Here is a 27,284-nt window from a genome sequence, read left to right on the forward strand (position 1 = left end):
TGGTACACGCTGGCAACACAGACAAAAATGTACTTTTCATGATCAAAAAATACTCCCACTCACACTCCTCTTCCTCCAATGTTTGATTAGGTGCTTTGTTAAAGGACTATAGTTATTTTGAGGAAATAATTACTCTCAAACTATTCAGGGCTGTGAAAAATATTATGTAAAGTCATTTACATTTTTTGAATACTAAAAATTCAGTTCCCAATAGTTCCAAGATATTTGACTGAAAGTATTTTCCTAATTTTTTTCATACTTTCAAAAATAAGTTTTTGTGTATAGTTATTTACATTATTTATACATACTAAGCCACAAAGCATAAGGGGAAATACCAATGCACTAGCGATGATGCACAGACTACTCACTGGCTCATACAAAACATATGACAAAGTTCACTGTATTTCTCAAATACTCAGGTAGCTAAGAAGAAGTAACCAGGATCAACAACAGGACTTCCCAGTAAATTATAAAGGATTTTAAATCACTTGTGTTAAAAACAGCTTTTAACTGCAACCACTGTTTAGCCAGCACTACAGACAGCTTAAAAGTAGAGATCTGGAATAACTTTAAAAGGATCTGCACAGCTAGTTGGAATCTCTTATGACATCATTTATGGAAGTATAAATTGAAACAACATTCTAGAAACCTTAATTACTGGGATTGTATAGTCTAAATACCATTACTGAGAACCTGAGCTTAGAATACATCACCCCCCAGTATAGGTGGCTTTAGTACCTTAGCTCATGAATGAAAGTTTACAATGTTGTTATTTATTGTCCAAGAATTTGGGGAGATTTACAAAAAGGAAGAGGATGGAAGTTGCACTGTAGTGCTCAGTAATGTGCTGGGGTTTTGCCCTGGAATGTAACTGAGACATAGGGGGAAAAACTGATTTCCTGCTTTCACTCTGGGAATCCTGAAGAACCACAGCTTCATATAAAGCTATTCAGACAACTCAGAGATGACAGTGGTTCCCTATAGTATACTCCATCATAACAACAGAGTAACCACATAAGCATTTTCAGTGGCAGAAATTAATCAAGTCAATCCCCAAGGCTGGTCTAGAGTGGGTATTAGTGCATGGGTAGATGACTGTTTATAATATAGAAAGTAACTTACTACATACAAGGAGATTTAGTGAAGATTACATCACTCTAATCCATTATGCACTTGGCTTTCCAGGTAAAGTAGCTCTTCTTCATACATGTTTATGCCATTACCAACACGAGCTTCTTACTGCTTTTTGTAACTAAGTACCAGTTCATACCTTCTATATCACTATTCACCAAAGAAAAAAAAAACCTAAATAAACTCACAGGAGAAAGTGAATAAAAGCTAAAACTATTTGTGTTCCAGTTCACCTATATTATTATAAGATAAAATGTTATTTTATTACTTTAATCTAAAAGCTGTATTATTTATTAAATTCAGTTATTTCTTTTTATCTTCCTCCCAGTACAGCTGGATGTTACACAGCCCAATCTTCTCCCTCAGTTAGTTCTCACCCATTCTGATCACTGTTTTTCTTTCTACCTTTTGCAAAAACTATTATAACTATACACTTAATTCCTCTTCCATACACAATGCATGCAGAAAACTACAAAGCTGCATCTCTCATGAACACATCAGGAGATTTGCTAGTGTATCAGAGATCCTCATAATCAATCCATGTCCACTCTTTATTTGCTGTTCTAAATGCGTAATTTATTATTGGTCTTTCCACACAGAAATAGTATTATCTTTGTTCTGGTCTGAAATATTGTTCTATGATGGATTATTTCAAAATGTATCACAGAAATGGATCAGAAGCACCTAACTAAAAGGCCACTGTGGTACAATAATAGCGTACATTAGCTTCTCTTGTCCCATCTGACTAAGGAATTTAAAGAAAGTCTCTATCTTGAATACATAATAGGTAAGTGCTCTTTTAGCCCTTAATTACCAATGAGGAAACATGGCCTCAGTATGCTTTTAAATATGTTGTTAATTAAAAAAAAAAGGCTTTGTGAGCGCCTTCAGTTATTTGGGATCTTTCTATAAATGAAATCATATTCATTTAGACTTTAACACAATGATTCATGGATGACTGTGTTGATATATTGAATTGCTTCCTCCATTATTAACAAGGAATAAAGTAGGTTTACCCCAAAATACACACATCCTTTCTTCCAAGATCTTAAAAATACAAACAAAAACTACTTTTAATTCCCTCAAAGTTATATAGACAGTTTCACTTAAACAAGAAAATTACATGGTAGGGAGGACAATCTCAAGTAGGTGATGTCCAAAGGTGAGTTTGTAAATCCAAATAAGTATCTACATAAGCTTCTGACAGCAAACCTCAAATACATTCAGTTAATGAGTAACTTGTGTATACTTGCTGCTGGTGATGAGAATATGTGCTCTATATATATACTTATGTAGTAAATCCCTGACTCACATTTAACTACACATAGGTTATTAAAAACAAGAAAGGGGGGTGAGTGGGGTGTGGGGGAAAGACCATGGTGGTGGAGATATGTGTCTCCAAGACATTTTTCGGGAAACCTCCCTCCCCTCCCCGCCCCCCCCCCCCCCCCCATCACTTTTTTCAGGTTTGCAGCTCTGGTAAGAATTCTGTGTGAGATTCTCCTCATTCCCCTTCTCCCCACCTCCTCCTTCTCCAGGACCTGACGTACCGTATACAACCGATCAAGACTGAGAAAGACCTTGCAGATAGCACAGGAGCTGGGAAGCGGCAAATTCTTTGAAGCTCTGCTCCCACGTCAACATCCTTTTCCTGCCTCACAATGTGCTGACTTGCTTTAACGTTTCACCCACGTTTCACCAACAAAAAGTTCAAAGTTATATCCACTACTGATCCCCTAAATTCTCCAAGATTGCTTTAGGAGGAATAGCTTGACAATGCAGCATGATTTCAGTGGCAAATTGAGGTTGTGTCATGGTACCGTTAGCATGTGGCAAAGTAATGCCAGCTTGAAAACACATAGTGTGACTGACTTCTTTCTACTTTCATTAGTGTGCCAACCTTGCCATAGATCAGCTGCATTTTGCAGAAACAATTTATGTAATATATCCACCATGCAAACCAATTGCAATAAACCATTCTTTCCAAATATCATTTAAAAAATTATCAATCAGCCACAGACATTCCTTGTCTTGTAACCAAAATGAAACTACTATGTCACACAAACTGAACTGCTGCTTATACCAAAATACATAACAAGCCTAGAGAACTTATCTGTGTTTGTTAGTGAATTTTTATCACTGGCATCCAAATGTACATCCTTATTCACAAACTGTCACCAAAAAATCTAACACTGGAAATGCACTATGTAATCATGTCAAAAATTGAAAGTGCTACTGTCAGTATTGCCCATAACTTCAACTTTCCTAAACAACATGTTTACTATATGATAGATATATACAAATTCAGGTGCACATAAATAGATATTCAGTGATATTCACTGTCATTATCTTACACTGAGAGATTTGTCCCACTGAAGTTGTTCAGGACCTTTGAAAGTCAAATCTTTATTCCTAATCTTTCTAGGTCCTCCTAGCAGACTAAAAGGTAGGTAAATGATGGTTACTCAAACATGAAAGAAATTCTGAAGTATAAACACTGAGCTTGCATTACACTATCCTTGAAATAGGATACTTGAAAATATTTAAAAATACACATATTCTGGTGATAACTAAAATGGGTCACATTCATACATCTGTCTGATGAATGAAGACTGCAATATGAATAGACTCACAGAAAAATTAAACTGGAGCCTTTCTGCACAAACACTACAGTTTCACAATGGCCCTGGAGAGATTACAAGTAGATGTGTTTATACTTTATCTCCTTATATTATATAAAGACACTATTTTCTGTGTAAATTACCTATTTCGGTAAATCAATAAAACAGAGATGCAAATCTAATGCAATTAGATGCAGAGATGCAAATTCCTATTCCCTCAGTTCTATTTACTTACCCCAGTAGAAGTTTGGTTTAACTTACAAATAAAATTCTACTCTGAATGACAAACTGAGAATATAAAAGAGCAAAAATTCAATCATCATGCATAGTCCTGGCTTTAGGTATTCTATTTCTTCCCTAGCCCATTCAGATTCCAGAATTTCAGGAGCCCGAAAAAAACATTACAAAAATGGAAACACATTGTTTCCAGACTTTCCAAAGTACCCACTTTTACTAGAACCAGTTCTATCCTTGGAGATTTCCCACAAAACAATTTTCACAAAGAAAATCTGACAGAGCCAATCTGACATAGATTGTGCACAGCTTCATCTCAGCTGCCTCCACAAATGAGTAAACGAACGAAAACTCAGTCTTTTGAAATCTACTCTCGGAAAGTATTATAAAGAACAATTACAATGCAAACGTATCAGGGATTCTGTCATCCAATGCCCCAAATGGGAAAAAAGTGCATGAGACGAAACAGAAAACATTAGCTATATGTTTGGAATACAGTTCAATATAATCTTTAGCTGCTTTAGCATTAATTTGCATACGTAATCAAGGTTTAACACACAGACTTGTTTTCCATTCCACTTAACTGTATTAACTTTACATTACATGTATTACTTTATTATTTTACATTGCAGAACAGTTTGTCTGCCTGACTGTCCATCCTAACAAATGGATCCTCCTAACTTTGTTATTCTTCTAATGAAAGGAATTTATTCTTCTGCATAACTGCTATTAACTTATCTAGCATTGCAAATATCCTATCCAGTACTGAAAAAAACCAAAGCAAAAAACAACAAAAAAACACAGAAAAAACCTCCACACAAACAAAACAAAACCCAAACAAAAAAGCCCCCTCCCCCAAAAAAAGCAAACAAAAAAAAATCGCACACACACACAAAAACACAAACAAACCAACCAACAAACAAAAAAACCACAAACAAAACAAAAAAGACCAGCCCCAAGTGTTTTAGTGATGCCCTTGTAGTTTTTCTTAAATGTCTCTAAGGGAGATTCTTAAGTCATTGCTTTTTACATATATCCATAGCTGGTATTTGAATTACAGCCTCAGTTTTAGTCCATCAGACAACCCCCACACATACTGTAGTCCAGACAGTGCACACCCAGGCTGACCTCTGTTGTCATGTAATTGGTGAGACAGTAACAGTAGCTTTAAAATAGCTGTTTTTATATCCGGCCTCTAAACCTACATCACACAGAGCCTGGAGAAGTTGAGCCTGGACCAGGGTTAGTCTTGTCCCCTGAAGCAGACGACCCCAGCACATGCAGTTCAAAGCTGCCCAAGAGCCAGTCTGGGTGACATGTGACAGTCAGTGCACACATGGAGCCTCCAGTACAGCTCCCAGTGCAGTTTCTTGCAAACAGAATCTATTTCATCTGCACTAAACCTGCCCTGCAAACCCCAGGCCAACATGTGGCAAATGGGGATAATTGTCAGATAAACTTAAAAACCATGTTCATGCTGCAAACTAATGTATTAAAAAGAGGAGGCCAGGGAGAAGGTTGTGGAAAAAGATATCTCAGTATAATGTTTATAATTAGACAGTTTTAGGCTGCCACCATATTTATTTAATTTGTTTTTGGTCTGTTACTAATTAGGGAACCATAGAATATACTTTCACTAACCACCAGAATGACATTTAAAGAAGTCCAAGCATTATTCTTCCTCAGAAGATCCTCTTCACAAATAAAACACAGTACCTAAATTTCTTTTTATCCCTTTAAAAGCTGATCAAAAACATTTGAACAGCATACAAGAAGTTAGAAGCAATGTAATAACAAAGAAAGGACAGCACAGCTCTTGCCTGATCACAACACTTTCATTTGTTTTATTAAAGTAACATTTAAACAAACAAGGCAAACTGCAGAGTAGTTGAACTTAGGAGAAACATGGCCAGCAGATCAAGAGCTGTTGTTATTCCCTCAACATACACACGCTTGGTGCCAGCAAGACTGCACCTGAAATACTGCATCCAGTTTTTAAACCTACTGCTACTCCAGTTCAGCTGAAAGGTGGAGGAACTGGAGAGGATGTGTTAGAGTGAAATCAAGATGGGCAGGCGTCTAGAGCTTCTGTCCTGTGAAGAGAGGCTGAGGGAACTTGATCGCTCTCACAAAGAAGTTAAAAGGCAATCTAATAGCTTTCTCTACTTGAAGGGAAGTTACAAAGATGGTGGAGCCAAAATCTCATTGGAATGGTAGCAGCTGATAACACAAAAGGTCAATGGCCACCACCTAGCTGTAGCTGGGGAGGGTTTAGGTTGGACATTAGAAAAAGGCTTTTCACTAAGAGGGCAATGCAGCACTGGAAAAGGTTATCCAAAGAAGATGATAAATCTCTGTCTTCATAGATGTATACAAAGGCATTGCTCACCTGATCTAGCACTGGTGTTAGTCCTGCTTCAAAAAGGAAGTTGGGTGGGATTTTGACATGTTGGATGGAATTGAAAGCATAAAATTTTCAAAATCATCAAAAGTGTCCACATAAGGTAAAGTACAAGGAGACAGTAAGAATTTTATTCTTCTCACAGGTATTCTCCTAGCTTCCAATCTTTTGCTCAAAGCAGCCTCCACATATTTAATAATTGTCAGTGTATTTCCCTCCCATGACCTAACTAAAACATACTTTTAACACACATGGTGCTCTGTGCTGGAATAAGGTACTCAATTAAGTTGCAACCATAATCACATGTTTAATTATGATTATACTTGGTCCTGTATTCACCCACCAGCTCACAGAACATGTGTCGAAGTAGAATTCAGGCTTACACACAGGAATTTATCATTCCAAGCCTAGCTCACACACATTGCTTTATCTTTGGGTCCGACATCATAAGAGGAGCAAGTTTACTTAAGGAAATCAAGAAATTTTCATAAGTGGTACCAAGCAGAACTACCATTGAGGAACTTCATTACCCAGCAGTTCAAAAGGAATAGCAGGTTTTTAAGTTAGGACCTTAGAACAAGTAAAGGCATCTCACTTCTTTGTAAAAAAACAAGCAGGGCATACAGGAGGAACAAAGGCTAGAGAACTTTTGCCATTCATTGGCTCTATTTCCTTCTTTAAAATACCTATTTAAATAGGCTTTTTCTGTTCTTCTGTATATTATTTCATTTCTACACATTTTTTCCACCCCAGAACAGCTAATGTAACAATTCCACACCTTTCCTCCCTGCCTCAACTTTGTGCTTCTCATCCATGCAAGCTCTACCAACTTGTTGGCAATGTTTTATCATCTCAGAGGATTTCCATCTACAGTAACTACAGATATGACTTCTAGAAAAAACTTCAGCATCAGATATCTGACCTGTCACTGGAGAACAGCATAAACTGCTGCTACTGTACCACAGAGGGGATGCAGCACTAACTTACACTTAAAATCTCTAAATCAATCAATGCTGAGTAGTAAGACAGGGGTGGTCTGGTTTTGCTGTGTAGTCACCTAAGACTAGTTCAAGTGGGATATCTCAGTAGTAATTAATTCAGGCTCATTTGCAGAAAACTCTAGACCTACATCTCAGCAATACTCTATCAACAAGCAAAAAGATCCAAGACCCGCCTCCCCCCCCCCAAAACACGCCCCTTCCCCTGTTGTAAAGGAACTCCAACTTCCAGCAAATACACAGTTTCTGTTTTTCCAGATTCTATCTGTGCACAAATTCATCATAATCCAGTATCAAATAATTCCTCTATACCAGATTGTGGTCAAAATTCCTGAACTTTTACACTGAAGAAGCAGGAACTCCCTTCTTAACCGTTCTCTATCTTCTGGTATAAAGCTCTATCTACAGCTCAAGATTAACCACGAAATAATCAAGAGTATGGAATTTCTTTTAGAGATCACACAGGAACAGTATCAAAGCCTAAGTGTATACTGTGTTATTAAAAAAAAACCCATCCAAATAGAAGAAACAGCTTTAAGAGGGTAATAGTGACAGTATCTGTGATTTTCTCTTTAAAAAGTGCAGACTTCGATACAATGATAAATATAGGTCGATTAACCTTGCTCCAGATTTAAATGTATAACAAATTAACTAAATTAATCTTTCAAAAAATAACAGTCATTGGCATTATTCTTTGAATAATCCTTGTTCAGTTTCCATGACGGTATACATTTTAATGAAAAACTCATTATAATGTGGCATAAGGCATAATTAATTCTGGAAGATTTTTTTGAGTAAATAGCTGGTACAGATGTTGAATTCCATTTTTCTATTGGCTTTATTAATTTTTCATAAACCAGTATTTCCACTGTAATGGCTTGTAACAGCTCCACAGAAGTTTTAGAAATGCATTAACTGTCATCACTGGTGTTAATCTAATTAGGATGTCATCATTTGTATGACAGTACTTTAACATTATGATTTTTGAAACAACAGTTGCAGCTTTGTTTTATGCTTTGAAAAGGAGCATCTATATAACTGACAGATGGGATAATAAACAATAATTATTTAATTTTTCTGTATTTTGAGAATTACTTAAACTGTTTAGCTAACAAGGGTGAGAATATGTTTCTTTGCAAAAATCTGCTTGGTTCAAATCTAAGCATATGCAATCAAATTATAAAAAGAAATAATCTATATAATGACAGACAATTTTCCCCAAAATTGTGCTTTATGGATATGGTACAGTGAACTTTTACCCTAGGATTAGAATTGCTGTGCAAGCATATAATTCAGCTTCACAAACTTCAACCACCTTCCCTGAGAAGTGTTTCTAGGGTATTTGCTGAGCTTATGCAAGAGTCATTTAAATTCAAAGAGAAACACTAGAAAGATTAAATGAATCCCAGGTGCTCTTATGCTCCAGAAATAGATGCTTTAAGACACGGACAAAGAGAATTAGTGTCAGCAAACATACAGGAATCCTCTCTCCCCCTGGGTTCCTCTGAAGTGCATATTTATATATACTGTACCATAGTATTTTTTCATTTCTTAATTATATATAACATCATATTTCAAAGTTAAAAACAAACTTGTGAAAGGAAGATTGTTACAAAATCTGCTTCTTGGAGGATACTGCTAGCTTCCAATTTTACAGCATGCTAAAAAGCCCCAGGCATCTAAATATTCTCTTCTGAAGGCAGATAAAACAGTCTAAAGCACAAGCTCTTTCCCTTTTTTTTTTTTTTTCATTTTAAATGATGGGGAAAATTTTCCAAGCCCGGTTGGAGTGTAACATCTAACTGCCCAGGAAACTGGGTGCCTACAAATAGTCCTCACAGGGTTAAGGTTATTTATGAAGTGAGTACAACTACTCAGCTACATAGGATGACTCTTGAAATTAGCTTCTGAAAAACTTCTAGCACTTAATGACTGCTCACAATCAAGAATACATCGTTAGTCGCTTAGATAAAAGGAGAACGAATCTCTATTACTTGTCATTGAGCTGTGCTCCGTGCCTTGTTCTACTGACTCTTCTTCACTAGTCTTAAGACTTTTCCAGTGCCGATCTAATTTTTGACGTTATTGAAATATTGTTTGTTGGTTATGACCAGACAAGAATATTTTCTCATGCAGGACACTGTGAATTCAACTGTTTTCTGAAAGAAGGTTCACTAGATTTCCAGGTGATTTCTGTAACATCTTTTCCCCCACCTTGCATACTGGAATTGTCAAAAAGAAGCCTCTTCAACACATACGCATCCTAAAATATATTTTCTGCCACTTAAAAGGACAAAGTCTTTTAAAATCCCCTTACTGTGCCTCAAGCTATCTGCTTTAAAGGACTGATCTGTTGTAGTAACACAGGTGCAATAATATCCTACTACTCCACTAAGGAGAGTCTAAGAGATTGCTCAAAAATTTATCATTCAAAAAGCAAACGAGAAAAAAGAGAAAGATCTGCAATAACTGAGAGTGGAACTTTGGTTTCAGACTGTCCAACACTGAAAGGAAGGCTAGGTGTTACAGATAAAATAGAAAATACATAAAAACAAATAAGCAGGTAAAAATAATACTATAACAGACTACAGAAACAGAGAATGTAACAGCTTATGGTAAGAAAGTACCAGAATAGAATACTCCTAGTGAAGAAACCAAACTGCAAATCTGTGTTTTGCCAGCCGCAGATGTGTATGGGGGAAGATAACAGGCTCTAGCTTAACATAGCATAATTCTGGGTCCCTATGAGATGGATTTAAAAGTGCATGGATAAACAAATAATTGAAAAGTTTGTCCCAGTTTACATGAAGGCTTTGTGAGATGGATCACACAGTGCTTACAATATTTCCTCATTAGGACCTGTGTAAGAACTTGATAGTTTCCTGGAAAAGATAAGCTGAAGTGGAAATCTTAACTTGATTAAACATTTCTTTCTCATAAGGAGGAAAAGCATCCCCTTTTGTTTACTAGAAGGAGATGATGTGGACATAAATCAATTTAAAAAAATACCTATCACTTATGGTATGTAGAAGAGTGGGATTCTGTGAAATACTGAAAATGATAAATGAAAAAAAATCACCGTCCTTTTGTTTTCTACGAGACGTCATTTTAGGACGTCCCAGCGGAGCTGTGGGAAGGGCAGGAGGTGTTCCCGCCAGCCAGCTCACCAGCACGGCCACTGCCAGCAGCGGTTTGGGACACTTGCAAGACCTCAGCATGATGAAAGCAGTCTTCAAATCGTACCCCACAAACGTGTCACTGGAAACCCACGTTCATGCTACCACATGACCTAAACAGTCGTATTTTTGGAGCATTCTAATTTATTACAGCACACGCATTTCAAAGCCAGAAAAACATCTTAGAATGGCTACTCAGGAAGAAAAATCTATAGTGTTTGGCAAATAGATAGTATTTTTCAGTCCCAACCTAATACTTTACTTATGTAGTGTCTGTTGTGCGTCTGCTATGTATCTTATAGTCTCCATTTTTAGCTGTCATGCATTTCCTCAATAAAGATTTTCTTTTACAGAAGTGTACACTCAGGAAAAAGAGCAGAGCTATCACAATCATGTCACTGGTCCTAGTGTTTACCATTATCTTCAAGGTTTTAGGGCTGATTTACATTGCGTTCCTCCCTATTTGACTTTAATTGCCTGCTTCAAGTTGTCAGGACATAACTATATCTTAGATTTGCATTGCATTAGGGGATCTTTTCCTTTCTCTATTGATCTTGTCTTATGGAGTAATTTAACTCAACTCTAATTTTCTTTTGCATGCGGGGTGCTCTCTATCCAAGGAAGTGAGTTATGTGTATTCAAGTGGTGCATCTTATGAATCTTGTTAAGCTTTACCGCCCTATAGCCCGCACTGATGGAATATTTAATCACAGAAATGAGTTGGCAGATATGATGTACAATACGGTTAAGCCTTGCGGCATGTGTCTTCACCGGCAATTGAGAAACGGGTGAATTTGCCATTCATCAGTGCCACCCTGACAGCTTTGTATAACCTTCTGGTTTTTTACTTATTTATGAAGATTAAAGGTACTTTAAATCAACAGTTTCTCTGCAAATGTATCATCTTTATTTCAGAAGTGGCCAAATTTTTCATCATTTATTAGAAGCTAAAGGAACTTCTTGCACTGACTATGAAAGAGTTGGTACAATTTTAGCATGACAGTGCTGGAGACAGTAATTAAACCAAATGGGCAGAAGTGCGACTGTCTTAAAAATTGCATTTCTAATTGTATCATCTTCCAAAGTGAAGCTGCTGCTTCTCCAAGTAAGGTGGTGGGGGTGGACACAAACAAAAAGATGTCACAGTGTTATATTATGGTATGCAAGAACTGCATTGCTCTTTCACTGTTTCATTTTCTAACAGCTTTAAAAGATCTGCACAGACCTCTCAATTGCTTAAAAGAAAGTTTAAATGTCTGAGAAAAAATTATCTTATAGTCAATACAGAAAATATGCATTTGATAGGTATTTAAATTAAAAAAACCCACAAAGCTTGCTTACATGTATAAACAGAAAAATATCTGAAACACACGAAGGATCTTGATAAAGCTTTCTGCATAGGTATGGTGGAGTGCATGTCATAATTCATAAAATTAAATTAATACTCTTCTAATGGTAATTAAAGATTCTCATTAAGAAGGGCAAACACCTCCCTTGTGTTGGCAATAAAAATGCACTTGGGACTTTAGGAGGTTATACAAAAAAAATCAATAACCTGCCATTTTATAATTAAAAGACAAAATAAATGTTAGGGAAAAGTCCAGTAAATTAGGAAAATTACCTTCAGGAGAGATTGAAAATATTGATTTTAATTTACAAACTATGTGAACTCTTCATGCCCTACTTCATGAGACAATTATAAGTCAGATTGTTAATTCTGCGTATGTATTAGAAAATTGATTACTGTACTATGGGAATATTATTTTATTTGTCATTAACACAAAGTCATTTATATAAAATGACTAATAACTCTGACTTTCTAATTTATGCAGGTTCAGGGTTGGTTCACTAACTACTCAAACGAGATCAATGTTAAATTCCTGTTCAATATAGGCATACATCAAGGAAGGAAATAAATCCTGCCTACACTAAATACTGCAATTCCATGAATGCCAAGTTAGTAGTTTTATTATCCTGTGCCACTCTTACAACACAATACCCTAACTGGAGCGTTTTTGTCTTGTTTTATCTGTTTGTAAAAGTAGTCCTATTTAACAATTTTTCTCTCTTGAAGTCCCTTGAACTAACAAAAGTTTTCCAGCTTTGTCTGGTGGAAGCCTGAATATCTCTACAAATGGAGATCCCACAGCTTCTCTGGGCAACCTTTTCCCCTGCCTAACCACCACCTGCAAAAAATGCTTCCTAAAATCTGTCCTGTACTTGCTGTAAAGAAACTATTTTACAACTACATCTTTATTTTCAATTACCTAAGTGTGTGACAGTGGATTTTTTTTTTTTAAACATGATTAGGTATCTGTATCCAGAATACACATCCACAGACAACTGAAAAACAGATTGAAATGGAAAACTAAAGAACTCCCAGTTTCCCATGAAAGTCATGGAAGATTCATACGATGGTGAACTTAAGAAAGGAAGGTGACTTTATTACCTATTAGAAACATTTGGGATTATAGTGATTATTTCTGTCTTAGATGTAAATTATTAGCCTCTAATACATGTTTTTTTCAGACTCACTAGTGGTTATGGTTATGGATGGAATTAAAATTCCTCTGAAATCAACTGGGGTTTGGAGTACAACTATGTTTGTTTTTAATACTGTTGCTAAATCACATTTAGAAACTTTCTACACGGAGTTCAAGTAGGAAAAGACTATACTAAGCCCTAATTGTAACCAGGATCAGAAATCAACCTCAGTGAAGAGTAAAGAGAGAATATAGATTACAAATACAGAAATTTTAAGAAACTGAAAAATGTAAAATTTAAAGAAAAATGTTCAAGAAAAAAATTACGGACACGCATATTCTTTACTTATGTGTGTCTATGTATATGTATGAAACACATCTGCATAGATAAACATTTTTGTTGTTGTTGTGCTCCAGGCTTAAATAAATTCTGGAGGAAAGTGACTGTACCAAAATATAAAATAAAACAGAAATAAAATAGAAATGAAATCTTATATAAGACCAGGATATTATAGTACTTTTCATGTTATATCATCTACTTTCCAATAAAAAGGTATTAATATATCTTCTATATAAACTCTACTGCACCCAGGTAGCTGTTAAAATCCTGCTTCGCAAATCTGTAAATGACATGCAGATCACGTGATTCAAACAAAGAAACCAAAACTCACACCAAACATATATGCTGTACTTTTGCATGTTTTAAAGACTATTAAAATAAAATATTGCATGGACCACTATAGCATAATCCTTACCTGCATAGAATTCTGGACTATAAACTGCACCAACAACTGGATTTAATTTCCAGCCTGCAGCAAACATAAAAACATAACTGAGTTAATATTGCAATTAGTGAGAATAATAATAATAATGATTTTTTTTTTTTAATATATAGAGGTATATAGAAAAAATAGCTTCAAAAAAGGTCATTTTAACAAAAGCTGTATAGTCATCTTAGATTACTGATCTTTAATTTGAGATGCTGAAGTATGGAAATAAGTAATGAAACAAGGCATTCTTTGGACATGTAGTATCAGAGTAAATTATCAGGTGAATTACCTTGACTGCAAAAGCACAGTTGCCAGAGACTTACTCCTTTAAGTTATGGAATAAAGTTGGAACTAGTTCAGGTATCCTGGTATCATGTGGTACCACAATAGATCAGCTCTTTTTCATTCATTTAGCTCTCTGGTTACAAGCCAGAGAGGCCAAAACAATTCCTTTGCTGGACATAAATGTTTCTGATAAGCACGTGCTAGTGTAGGTTACAAGGCAATCAATCTGAGCATTTTGACTCTGCTCTGGGAAAAATGAAAGTGTAGACACTGCATGGAAATGTCTATTGTGACATGAAAGAGATTTGAGCACTGTGGGATCCCAGTCAAACGCCAGAGACTTTTCTGCCATTTGCATTTGTACATCAGCCTGTCTGCATGGAAACAGGACGATTACACGCACCAGAAGTGACTGTGCTGCCCACACGTGCCGCTGATAAGTGCTGTTAGCATATTGCTCTACGGTAGCTGCCATGTAAGAAAACGCTGCAGCCACATTCTGCACAGCTCTTAAGCAGTACAAACGCAGCCCCTGCCTTTGTCTTAAATGATTACTGTCCTCCCCCAGCTGGCACAAACCAAAGCACAGAACCAACATTCTGTATCGCGTGCTCTGGCCAAACTCCAAGTAATTGCTGTCCCGTCCTTACAGCCGGTGTGGGATGCACACGCGGGCGGGAGCGCAGAGCTCGCTGCAGCAGCAGGGCCTGCGATCGGAGCACGGGTGACACTGGGGACAGCAGCGCTGAAGGGAAAAACTGGCAAACTCATGAGCGTTCTCAGCTGTGGTAAAGGTCTGATTTCCATTCTGTTTTGCTCAGCCACAGGTGGATCTTCTCTCAGTTCACTCCAAACTCCTCAGAACATCTGCCCACTCACACCTTTTTTTTTTTTTTTTTAAAGTGTTTGAGCAATTAGTTGAACTATTGGGAGTGAATAATTAGGGGTTTTCCAAAAGCACATTTGAATCAGATGAGTGGGAACCACCATTTGGGAAGAAAGAAAAAAACCTGAGGAACAGTATCTTTTAAATTCAAGAACTATGGTACTTTAAATAGATCCTATAACTATGCTGCTAAAAACAAAATACAATCAGGGGACAAGGCTTTTCAAAATCAGAACCACCAAGATTAGAATTTAAACGCAAACTGTATTGAGGCTTGTTTCTGCCTTGGCCATGTTATGTAATGCAAAAGAACAGCAGAACACCATGAAACCATAACACATTCTGAGACTGAAAAAGTGCAATACAAAAATCGCAGTAATAACACAAAATAAAACTATTCCTACCCTTTGAAAAATTCTGCTATCTCTATCTGATGCACAGTAACTATTTACCAGTAATTAACTGTTGAATAACAGAGGTGAGGGGTGTTTCAGAAATGCAACTCATTAATAAGTTCAAACAGAGTAAAGAGCAGAACTACCTCCAATCTGCTCTGCAGAAGTAATTGCAGTTGCTATACGTACCTAAAAGACAATTATGGAAGCTGAAAAATGGCCAACCAAGAAGGGCTAAAATGACTCTCCTCCTGAAAATATCACAAGATTTTTACCTGTCCCTTCAATTTTATATACTACGGAATTATATTTATGAATGTTGTGGTATAATAAATACTCAGTTAAATTTTGTGTGATAAAAAAATCACCCAAATTTTGAAACTTTCATGGAAAAAAAAAAAATCTTTTTATAGCTTGGGGAATATTTAGTATTTCAAATGCTGTACTTCCCCAAAAGACCACTGATGAACACCATCCAAAATGAAAGACTGGACTGAATTTCAGATCTGTCAGCTTTTGCTGTCAAAGAAGCTGACAGACACTTCTCCGCTTCTAAGTTACACTAACAGTGCCACAATTTGTCTGAGGGCAAGAAAAAATCTTGGAAGACACAGATTGCTCTTCACAGCTGAAAGCCACTCTCATCTTTCAGTTCCTTACCTCTCTCACAGTGACGGCTGTCTCACCTAACTTTTTTGAAGCTTATAGAGGAAATACTTCATTCGTCGTGAAAATAACAGTAATTAAATTTAACTTTATCTTGTCAGCTAGCACTGTGCTGGCCCATGGCTGTGTGGGTTAATCAAGTGTGGTAGGAGTTGATGTATCCGAGCGAGCAGCTGCCAAGTAACCCTACTGCAGCAGCTGGAGGAGGCAAATTCACTGCAGTGGGTGTCGTTTTGAGCATTTTTCTTACTGTCACAATACTTCTCCTCACGTTGAAACTACAAAAGCTCAAAACTTAAAAACCAAAGAAGGAAACAAACAACCCCTCTGTCTGCCCCAAAACCTCAGCCGATACAGTCACTTAAAGAAATGCACGTTAGGCATGCTAAAGGGAAGGAAATAGTCACACTGCACAGTGTAGCAAGCGTTGTCAGAAAGCGGGGTTCAGCAAGGCAGAGAGGGTTATTTGCACTCCATAGGTCCATGGCTGGGGAACGCTGTGGAGGGAAAGCAGCCCTGTGACACCATTTGCGTCCCTCCGGTTTGCACACAGAGATGGGAGGAAAGGGGAGTGGGAGGAAATTTAACTGTGGCAATAGTCACCAGCTGTGATTTTGAATCTAAGTTTAGATCAGCAGAAGGCTCAAATTCAAAGCACCACAAGTATAAACTGATCTGTGTTATGCTGCGGTTCTCTGAATCTACATGCACGTAATTCTCTATTCCCTAAAACATCTTGATTGCAATGTGGGTATCCAAAGAAGGTACAGCTGTGAACAGGATAGGTTGGGACACTTAAAATGTCTCTGAAATATTTTTGCCAACAAGTCTAAACGCTACCACTGCATTTATTTGCAAAGAAAAGGCAGTTCTATCTCCACAGCACATGAGTTGAGCCATCAAAGTCATCCTATCTGATAACAAACACAGAAAAGCTCTTCTAGCAACTGAACATTTATTATATTAACTGCTCATTCTGGGAAATAAGTATACTCAAAAACCATCTAGGACACAAAAGCAAACCACTTATTTGAGTGAAGTGGCATAGATCTTTAAAAACTCTAGGTTTTTGTGCTTTACAATCTACTGGCTTTTGCAATCATATTTACAAGCAGCCCTGTTATCAAAACAACCAGGAGTATTCAGGAATGAAAGACAAAACAGAGTATGTCTTATTTTTAAATTACAACAAGTACTAGTCCCTGATGTCTTCATACAATACATGTGCCCCAACTACATTTTGGACAACTGTCAGTCACCACATACTCTTTGAAAAATAAAGCCACACATTAAAAAAGAAGTGGTTCTGAAAAGACAGGACTGTGCAAACAAAGTTTCTGGCTACCTGTGTCAGAAGCATCTTGCAAATGTTAATACGCTCATAGAAGAACACAGGAAAACTAGCCTTATATTTTATTTAAAAGATGAGACCTTTACTTAAGACAACAATAGTTTTTAATAATCAACTATAGTACCGGTTAATTCCTGACAAAATGATAAAGAACTAGAACCATACAATGTCAGGATGACTGATAATAGAAGCACTGATTAAACTAAACAAAGCACCTTGCACATCTACATTTCATTCCTTGTCACTTGTAATGTTTATGCAATAACATTGTGATTCTCCTTGTGTGTTTACTTCAGGGGATCTCAGACATTTAAAAAAAGTTAAAAAAAAATATATGTATGAACTACAACCAGAGTTTGCCTTGGTAGATACCCATCAAATGCACACAAAGAAAATCCTGCATACACCACCTTGGATGTATGGATCACAAACATAAACACTAATCTTTATGCACTAAACAGGACGTTTTATAGTTTTGGTGAGACCTAGTCCACTTGGAATGGGATGGAAAACGACAGGCACAAAACACTTAAAGTGGGAAACACTTAATAGCAGACTTTCATCATTCTGATGAAAATGATAACGTATGACCTAGGTAGTCCTGCAGTGCAGGACACAGAGGAGAACCTTGGCTAAAACTAGATTCCTAAAAACCTCTCATCTCTATTTCCAGCATTTCCTTCCTTCAGCACCAAATGTGCTGATATGTAACATGTTATTTGCTAATTAACAGTTTTGTAGCCTTAGGATAATATGAATACAAAATATACATAACCATTTATAACAAAACTACTTTTATTCTTTTTTCATTACAATATAGCAAAGTTCATGGTATCTTATGTATATAGGTAATTTATCTCCTTTTTGCAACAAAATCTTCTTATGTGATGCAGTCAAGCTTTGTGTCTCATTCACTAGATTCACTGAGATGTTTTAAAGCCAGTAAAAATGAAGATGATTTTTCCCATCTGCATCATTTGCCAGTTCCACATTTACATACAAAATTACGAAGGAAAGAGTTTCTGAGAAAGCATGAGAAATTTCAGACTCTTCTTCTCCAGATCATTATAACTAGCTCAATTATCACATGTCAAATGAATAACATCAGTATATTTTTTTTATTACTATGGCAGGAAAAATTATGACTCTTTTTTTAAAAAAAATAAAGCCACTGTTCACCCTGGATTTTAGTAAAATCTCACTAACGAGAGCTCAGATATAGGAAATCAGATCCACTATATTTCAAAATGAAAAAGAGTCTAAACCACCTGTGGAAACACTTACTGATGTATGTGCAAATTTCATCTGCTTTCTACTGGATCAGAAAAACTACACTAAATTAAATTGAAAAGCAAATCATTATAACTACACAATATAGTAAAACTGGAAAACATAATTGCAATTAACTTTGATTGATGTATTACTGTTTGATATTGTTGAGTTAGGAACTTGTCAGAATTTTCTGAACTCACAAATACAAATAACTCAAGTACATGATCAGACACTGCCAAGGGAAACATTTTAAAAAATCTATTGCTTCCAAACCCCTCTAATATCTATGGACTATTTTTCTATCATTAATGTACAACATTATACCAGCTTAGGTCAGTATTAGAATGAATTATTTTAGGTAACTTGAAATTTCAATTTTTTCAGGGAAAAAATGCTGGAAGCAGCACCCGATTACAGTTTGCCCTTCTAACAAATTGTGGAAGGAAGACACAGAAAATTATCTTTGACTAGATGCATGTCTTGGTACTAAAAAATATCTCACGCGTGACAGGGACATTCTTTTTACTGGTCTCCCTAACTCCATCATCCAAGCAAAACTGAATCCTCCGATTAGTTCATTCATCGCAGCATTAACACTGCACAAAGCTAGAAGAGAATAACGCTTCCCCATCAGGTGTATTTTCCTATACAAAAGCCATTGCGGTCAAACACTCAGATTCCGACCATGCAAAACGATGCATGCTATGCCCACATGGCTGTGAATTAGCTGAATTCTACACAGATGGAATTTATGCCCAGTCATATTTTAGGCTGCTGGACAAAGCCTGAGCCCAAGAAGATGCAGGAGATGCAGACTATGGCACTTCATCAGCAGATGAGGTTTCACATGCATTGACATCAAAACTAAGCACCAAGATCTCATGCACTTACCATTCGTGTAAGGGTTGACGGTCTTTTTATTTGTCATTACACGTGCTGTTGCATTATTTACCTAAGCACATAGAACACTGGATTAGAAAGGGTTACAGGGAGGGTCCATGTCACTATTAAAAGCATGCATTATTACAGCTATTAGTCATGTAAAAATAAAATGCAATTTAATTTATAGAAGGCAACAGGTGCATAACAAAATCATACTATTTATAATTACATTTACTTTCATAACCATTTTAACTTACAAATCATTTCAATAAAGCAACATCATATCATTTAAACTTTAATAAAAAGACATTAAAAGCAAATTAAAAGGTTCTGCATAATTTAAGACTTAAGAGCATGCTTGTATTCCATGATAACACTGATACAATAAATACTCAAAACAGAAAAAAAAAAAAAAAGAAAAAGATTATATGAAGGAACATGCAGTGGAGTAGAAGGGAAAGAGACAAGGTACAAGGAAACAAAGAAAATGTCAAAAAAAGGGACAAACGAATTTTAGCAGTGTGCAACATAACCCTTTAGAAGAGAAGTACCATTGGAAAAGCAACATCTAGCATTCAACACTTGGAACAAGAGCCTTTTTCATTGCAAGAATTAACAAAATCATTCAAGCTTTAAAATCACAGCTAACAAAAGGATAAAAAGAGGGTGCATTATTTAACACAATATGGAGTTAACAATCTGAGTAAGATGTGCACGAAGTCATATCCTCAATCCAATCAGTGCCTCCCAGGCTTGCTTAAAACGTACACTCAATTACAGGCGTACCAATATAGAAAAAAATGTAGCATCAAGAAAACTTAATACAACAAGTCAAAAAAATTCACGTGGTATATCAGCGCTAAATACGTGAAACGGCAGATGGACTTCTCCACTTACCATTCAGCACCATCGCCAGCATGGGTATGTATACAGTTACCATGGTTACTGAGAGTTTGGTGAGGGCCCTAAGCGCTACCGTCGAAGGGGGAAAATGAAAAGGCAAAATATGCAACATCTTACTCAAAAGACGACAGCATTTTCAATTGGTATTTTTTTATTCTAACAAATACGACTGAGGCAGTATTGAAGGGGATCCAGTGGTACTAAAACACATTTGTTGGTTTTTTAATAGCTACGAATGGCTCAGGCCATCCAGACAAAGTAGCCTGATGGTTTCATTAACAATTAAATGTTCAAACTGGTTGGTCTCTAGTCTGCCTTTGTTTGGTTTTCTTGTACATCTTTTGGATGCTTCTTTCCCAATCTGAATTTTTTGAAAACCACTGTGGATCCCGCATCAACCCTGCAGCAAAAAAAAAAAAAATAAAATAAAATAAAATAAAAGGAAACAAAACAAAACAACAACAACCAAAACCAAACCAAACAAAAAAAAAACCCAACCTTTTGTTTGTTTTTGTTTCGTCTGTCACACTGTTTTTTTGTTGTTCTCATTTTTATTTTTCTTTTCTTTGTTGGCTGGTTTTTGGAATCTATTGCACCCATTGATTTACAAAACATCCAAAATAATAACTTCAAAATACTAAAGCTTCCATTTTTTTTCAGTTCTGTCATCCACCTTTCAGCAATAATGATAACAATAATAATAATTACAAAAGAAATAATAATAAAAAACCCAAGTAAGGCCAGATTCTCTCTCTTTATATATAAATATATATATAAACAATGGGAAGGGGAAAGGGGAGCACACAGAAGACACCAATGATGCATCTGAAACAACAAATGAGAGTGAAGCAGACATTTATAAAAAAGATGAAAAGGAAAATATTTTGAACATGCACCTCGATTTTACGGCCCTCTACCACGGTGCCGTGTAATTTCTCCCTCGCCCTGTCCGCATCAGCACTATTTTCGAAAGTTACGAAACCAAATCCCTGCATGCAGGAGGGAGAAGGGGGGAAAACAACATGCACATTATTATTTCAGTCAATGACCACTTGTTTGTTTATGTTCTCTCTCTTTAATTTAATATTTTCTTGTCCTGGCTTCATTTCTGTAACATGCAAATTAGAAAAATTATAATTGTATTGAGATGTGCAATAAATAAGCGACAAATGTGAACAATTTTTTTCTGTCATCAGTTAGATAATACCCCCTGAGAAATTCAAAGAATGATACCAAAAATACCTTTCTACATGTCACTACAGAGGAAAATAAATCTAACAATAAGAAAATGAAATTAAAATAAATCACAGTGTCTTCACATAGAAAAAAATGACCTAATGAGAAAAGAAAATGAATCACATTTTAATGACATGCAGATATCTCAATGAAATAAAAAAACATGTGCACAAAATTCAACACTGAATGTCAATATACTCTAAAACATTGCCTACTTAATCATGCTGTTGTGATTTTAAGAAACATTGTTCCCATGCAACACTAGGGTAACTTAAACTTTTGTCAAACTATATAGCCTTTACTTATTTTTTTATAAAAGCAAAAAAGAAAAGAAAACCACCAACAAAACAAAAGTACTTTTAGAACAAAGTATAAACTTTCTTGTATTAACAGATCAAATAAAAATCACATGATGTGAATAGAAAAAGAAACTCAAAGGAATAAAAATGCAAACGTTTTGGAATAAGTTTAACTGGTTCATTTGCTCTTTATGTATATTACTTTGCACATACAGAACATGCAACTGGTAAAACTCCAGCATCCCGTGTTAGTGGGACAGGAGACAAATATTAAATTCTGCCTATGACAAATGCTTTGCTTTATAATACTAGGCTAAACAAACATTTCCAATCCTATTAAAATTATTTGTATTGTGCTAAAATAATCACCGTTTACAATGATCTTTTTTAAAAACTCAAGACATTGAAAATATTTTAGAAACATACACCAACCCTTTGAAGTAATTCTTAATATTAGTACTACAATGCCTTCCATCCTTTCCCAAAGTTAACTGAACAAATAAACTTCTAGATCCTTGGTGTTTCATAATTAAAAAAAAAAGGAAGGGAAGGTATCTATACATTTACTTAGACGTTTTATACAAAGAGGAGACCAAATATAAAACTTAAGGCAAAACTGACACCAAGCATTGACAAAAACGATGGATATGAACTACAAAATTGACAAAAAGAGTTAAGGAATTATCAGCATCATTATATTAATTATTTGGATTATTTTACCTACTCAAATAATATATTTATTTGTGCACTTATTTATGTGTTTATAATATAGAAAGTGGCATATTTATACAGTGGTAGTTTATGTTCCATTCTCTTCCAAGCAGTTTAAACACACTGTGTTCCTTTTCTCTTATTCTCTTTTAAAGTCGCACTGAAGCCTGAGCTCAGAAACGCTCTCAGCAGTTCCATGTCCAGCTGCAGCCATCTCAGAACACTTAATTCCACACATTTTTTCCGCTCTACCTTCCCCTTGCTTGTCACAAGATCCTGAGGATGCAAATCTTTCTCCCCAATGCACCAGGAGTGTTTAGAGAAAGCAAATCCCCCTCCTCAGTACATATCCCTATGTTTTAAAGGCCTGGATAGGCTTTTCTTATACCTAAACCCAACTTTTATTTCAACTGCTTCCTCCCATCTTGTAAAAGCTGCATGGAAAATAAAGCTCATAATTTAAGATGCCATTAAGAAAATTCTGCAGCTGAAACCACTGCTGGAACCAACAAGCCCGACTCCAAGCAACAGCATCAATTCCTCAGCTCTACTTATTCTCCCTTCTCCTCCTTGCTAAACAACTGTCCCTTTGCAGAACTGCAAACATTTGGTGGCAGCTGGTTAGTCAAAATTTTGAATCAGTCTCCTTAGCTCACAGCATTACCAGTTAATTTTTTTCAAACAACTGAAGGGAAAGATAAAAACCTAATTATATTAAAAAATTAGAAGAAGATATAAAGTGGAGCCACAGGCCAAGATAAGACAGGAACTTCAAAGATCCTGAAAAGAATACTCATTGTAATTTTTTAATTTCTTATGTTCTTATTCTTATTATTCTTATTCTCATAATTAACAGTATTTAAATTAAGCTCTTATTATTTATGCAAATCTTTAATTTTACCTAGCTGACACAGAAACTTAATCACAGAACATAGATTCATTCATCACACATTCAAATATCTACACAAACACATTGACATTAATTTTATATGCAGCTGATTCAATAGCTACTTTAGCTTACTATTTATTTTATTAACTGGTAACGTAAATTTCTGCATTTCTGCAGTCTGTCAAATGATTTAATAATACCCAAGGTAGTATGTGAGAAGGTTCTGTTTTAATTTGGGAGGTGCTTTGGAGCCCTAATTACTTGAAAAAAAAAATATGTTAGTATAATATATACTAGATATTTATAATATTACTACATATACAGAAAAACAGATTTATGAAAGCGTATAGATGTAGTATATAGCTATATGGAGCATTAATTTACGACTATAAAAAAAATGGTACTTGGTGATGTTCCTGTATCTTTGCAGCCTGAGACAAAAGCCACTGGCAGCTCTATCAAGCGCACTGAAATATGCCCAGTTAGGGAAGCCATATTTCAAAAAGTCCTTCCAAGATGAGTGGTACAAGCAGAGAAAGGTACATTTCCAGCACATATAAATGTTACTTTAATCAACAGCTTCAAGAATTCGCAAATGTAAGCCTCATTTATTTAACACAGGTTATAAGAAAGATCTACAGCAAAACTACACTGATATTCTTGCAATTCTTGTAAAAAGAAGAGTTCCAGAAGTCTTCAGTGTTGCCATACAGTTCGAGCAAAATTAGCTTAATTATTATTATGCCCCCAAAGAAACAGAATTTTGTACTATGAAATTTGTATTATTCTGGGGTTTCTTTTACGGACTCCCTGCTGAAAAATTATTTTATCATTTCTGGTGGTACTGCAGTATGACATTTTTTGAGTCTGCAATTCCACTTCTCTTAACTATTATGGTAGGAAAATGAGCTTACTTCTGTTGTTTTTGCAATGATATTTTAAAATGTTAATTATTGGAATAAAAACAAATACACAAAAGCAGAAGCAAACAAAAATTCCTAACAGTTCTTTTATGACAAACTGCAGCTAGAAACAAATTTGAATTTTGATCATGCGAACTTTTCTACCTGCACTCAGTTTGAGACCACTTAGTACTTTCAATTCCAGTGGGATTTTATGAAAACATAGATAAGCACTGCCAGGAATGGGACTTTACTCTGGTGCATCTTAAATCCTACAGAATGGACGTGAAATTAACAGACTAAAAAAAAAAAAAAAAAAAAAAAAAATCCTCTTCTTCCTAATCCTGTTTGTTAACTTTTTATTTAATTGAGAGAATCTAAGGGTATTTCTGCAAATTAAAATACCATGTAGCTGTAGCTGAAGTAACTCTAAACAAGCTGAGAGCAGCAGATAAGCGATGAGATGCATCACAGAACAGCAGCTCACTCAGAGCCAGCTTGGATGCACCAGCACAGCACTGACAGCGTAGAAGAATTTAACAGGAACGGGTCCTAGAACCTCTAGCACAAAGCCTGTAACCACAGGTGAGACATCACAAGCCCACCTAGGAAAATCTCTTCCTTGTGAAATCGTTTCTAGGAGCTTGTTTTCAATACAAGGCACTGAGATGTTTTCACCACTGCAAGATCACTATTAACAAAACACAATTCAGAAATACCTCCTCGCCCTATCCCTGAAATATTTTACAAAAGTAAAAATCCAGTCCAATGCAGGTGCAGTGGTTAGAAGTCCTACGTGTGTAAGGTTTAATGGTTAAAGAAACGTGTAAACCAGTACCACCATCATGGTGTACTCATTTCCTCTCCATCTTCAGCAGTCAAAGGTGGCAAGCGCGAGGGGTCTTCTGAGATTTATAATACTAATCAGCAGGCTCCAGACAATCAACATCTTTTGCAAACACTATTGAACAGCCATAATTTAATGATAATAAATTTCAGCCAGAGTAAGAGATTCTAAGCCACCAAACTCTAGACATTTTGGTTGTTTACTGAAAATGTGGTAAATGTTCCATTGGGTTTGGGCTAGCAGGAAAGAGTACTAATTAATGAATGTCAGAATAATTCTGGAATATAAATCAGGACATTTCAGCTACTCTGTTTTTAAAAAGTTTAAAATATAAATGTAAACACATTGAGGGAAGAATTAACAATTATAATATATCAAATTTGAGAGAGCTTTATCTGGTTATTAAAAAAACATACAGACTACAGCATGTCTGTTACAGGAATAAGAATTCCATCACTAACAATAAGCCGTATATAAGAGTTACAGGTAGACTGAAACAATGGTAGATAAACAATCTAGTGCATCTGATATGGGAGGAAAAGGAAAAAGATATCGTGCATATGACATACACATAAACTCTTATAATGCAGCTGATTTCATAGGAGAAGCACCCTGGGCTACAACTGGTAGCAAATGTTAATGCAGTCATAGCCATTCTATCTTGCTTTATTTCTTAAAAACTGAATAAATTGAAGTAGGCATTTAAGGCAAAGTAATTTTGAGAAAAAAATAATAGTAAATGTTTGCAATACAATAAGAACTCTTTTAATAAAATAGATGTTAAAATAGATTGTTTTCAAAGGGTTGGTGTACTGAAGCTTTAACTAAAGAGGAAAACATCTGCACTTAGATAATCTGGAACAATCACATATTTTCTCAGCTAATTACTAAAGAGGATGGTTATTAGGTATCATTATCATCTTTCACTTCAATAGGGGAAAAATACCTGTACTAATACAAACCTGCCTACAAATATCTCTAAGTATGGACTCATAAAATAAACAAGATACTTATCACTGAAGAACAAAGACAACAGAAATCAGCGTTCCCATAAAACAGATGACAGTTTGGAGTAGCTAAAATTACCCCCCTTAAAAGATATAAAATGAGTCCAGCGATTTTCATCCTGCTTAGGAAACTGAATGACAGCTCAGAAGATGTTTTCACTAACACAGAATTTCAAACACGACTTTTTTACAGCAGTGCAGTTGTTTCCTTTTACTCATATAAATATTTTAAACAAATTAAAAAATTCCATGGAAGAATTAAACTGCTTACCTTTGAGCCCCGCTCATTAAAAATAATTTCAACATCTAAGATTTTACCAAATTGCTGCAAAGAAATAGAAAAGTTGCATGAAAATAAGGTAACTTCAATGCTTCTATCATATACATACAGCATGTTTCTAGAAAATGGTGCATGACATAAAAAGTTAGAGAATATAAAATCAAAGATAGTCAAGCACCAAAAAAAGTGACACTGAAGAGAAGTCAGATCAATGTTGCAACTAAATCATACGTATCATTACACTTGTCACCATCATTTCACATTTGCATTTATGGACTTTAGGTTCAGTGAAACCACCTGACAAAGAGGAAATCATCATTAAACTGTAATCAGTCTTTTCACATAGAACACTACTTCCATCCAGTCCAGCTGCCATCACCCTTTTTCATATGTAGGATGCTACCCATTTGCTTGGAGCATAATAAACATCACTAACAAGACAAGATTAACAGCTGCGTGGACATTGTCACCCTCTGGTCATCCTTAGCTCCAAAGAACCCCAGTTTCAGAAGACTTTTAGCAGCTGCTTTTCAAGACAGATAAAGGCGTTTGGTTACTTCTGGTTTACAGTAACAAGATTAAACCAACTGGGAGTTTTGTCACTGGTTTCAAGGAGTGAGGATTTCTCTCTGTACTTGCTGAAAAGGAGTAACCATTAG

At 35.8% G+C, this 27,284-nt stretch overlaps 1 protein-coding gene across 17 annotated transcripts in view; it reads right to left on the reverse strand.

Annotated features, from left to right (window-relative positions):
• Positions 1 to 27,284, reverse strand: part of RBFOX1 (RNA binding fox-1 homolog 1) — a 652,484-nt gene that overhangs the window by 65,942 nt on the left and 559,258 nt on the right. For 15 of the 17 annotated variants that reach the window (XM_082064137.1, XM_082064132.1, XM_082064141.1 and 12 more), the window contains 4 exons: positions 26,617 to 26,670; positions 21,351 to 21,443; positions 19,561 to 19,621; positions 13,800 to 13,853 (listed from right to left, as the gene is read on the reverse strand). In XM_082064137.1, the coding sequence (XP_081920263.1) occupies positions 13,800 to 13,853; positions 19,561 to 19,621; positions 21,351 to 21,443; positions 26,617 to 26,670 (262 nt within the window). The remainder of the gene's footprint in view (positions 1 to 13,799; positions 13,854 to 19,560; positions 19,622 to 21,350; positions 21,444 to 26,616; positions 26,671 to 27,284) is intronic. The other 2 variants (XM_082064134.1, XM_082064127.1) reach the window with 1 other exon arrangement.

Source organism: Streptopelia decaocto (genome assembly GCF_964273445.1).
Source record: "Streptopelia decaocto genome assembly, chromosome: 13".
Classification (NCBI taxonomy): Eukaryota; Metazoa; Chordata; class Aves; order Columbiformes; family Columbidae; genus Streptopelia; species Streptopelia decaocto.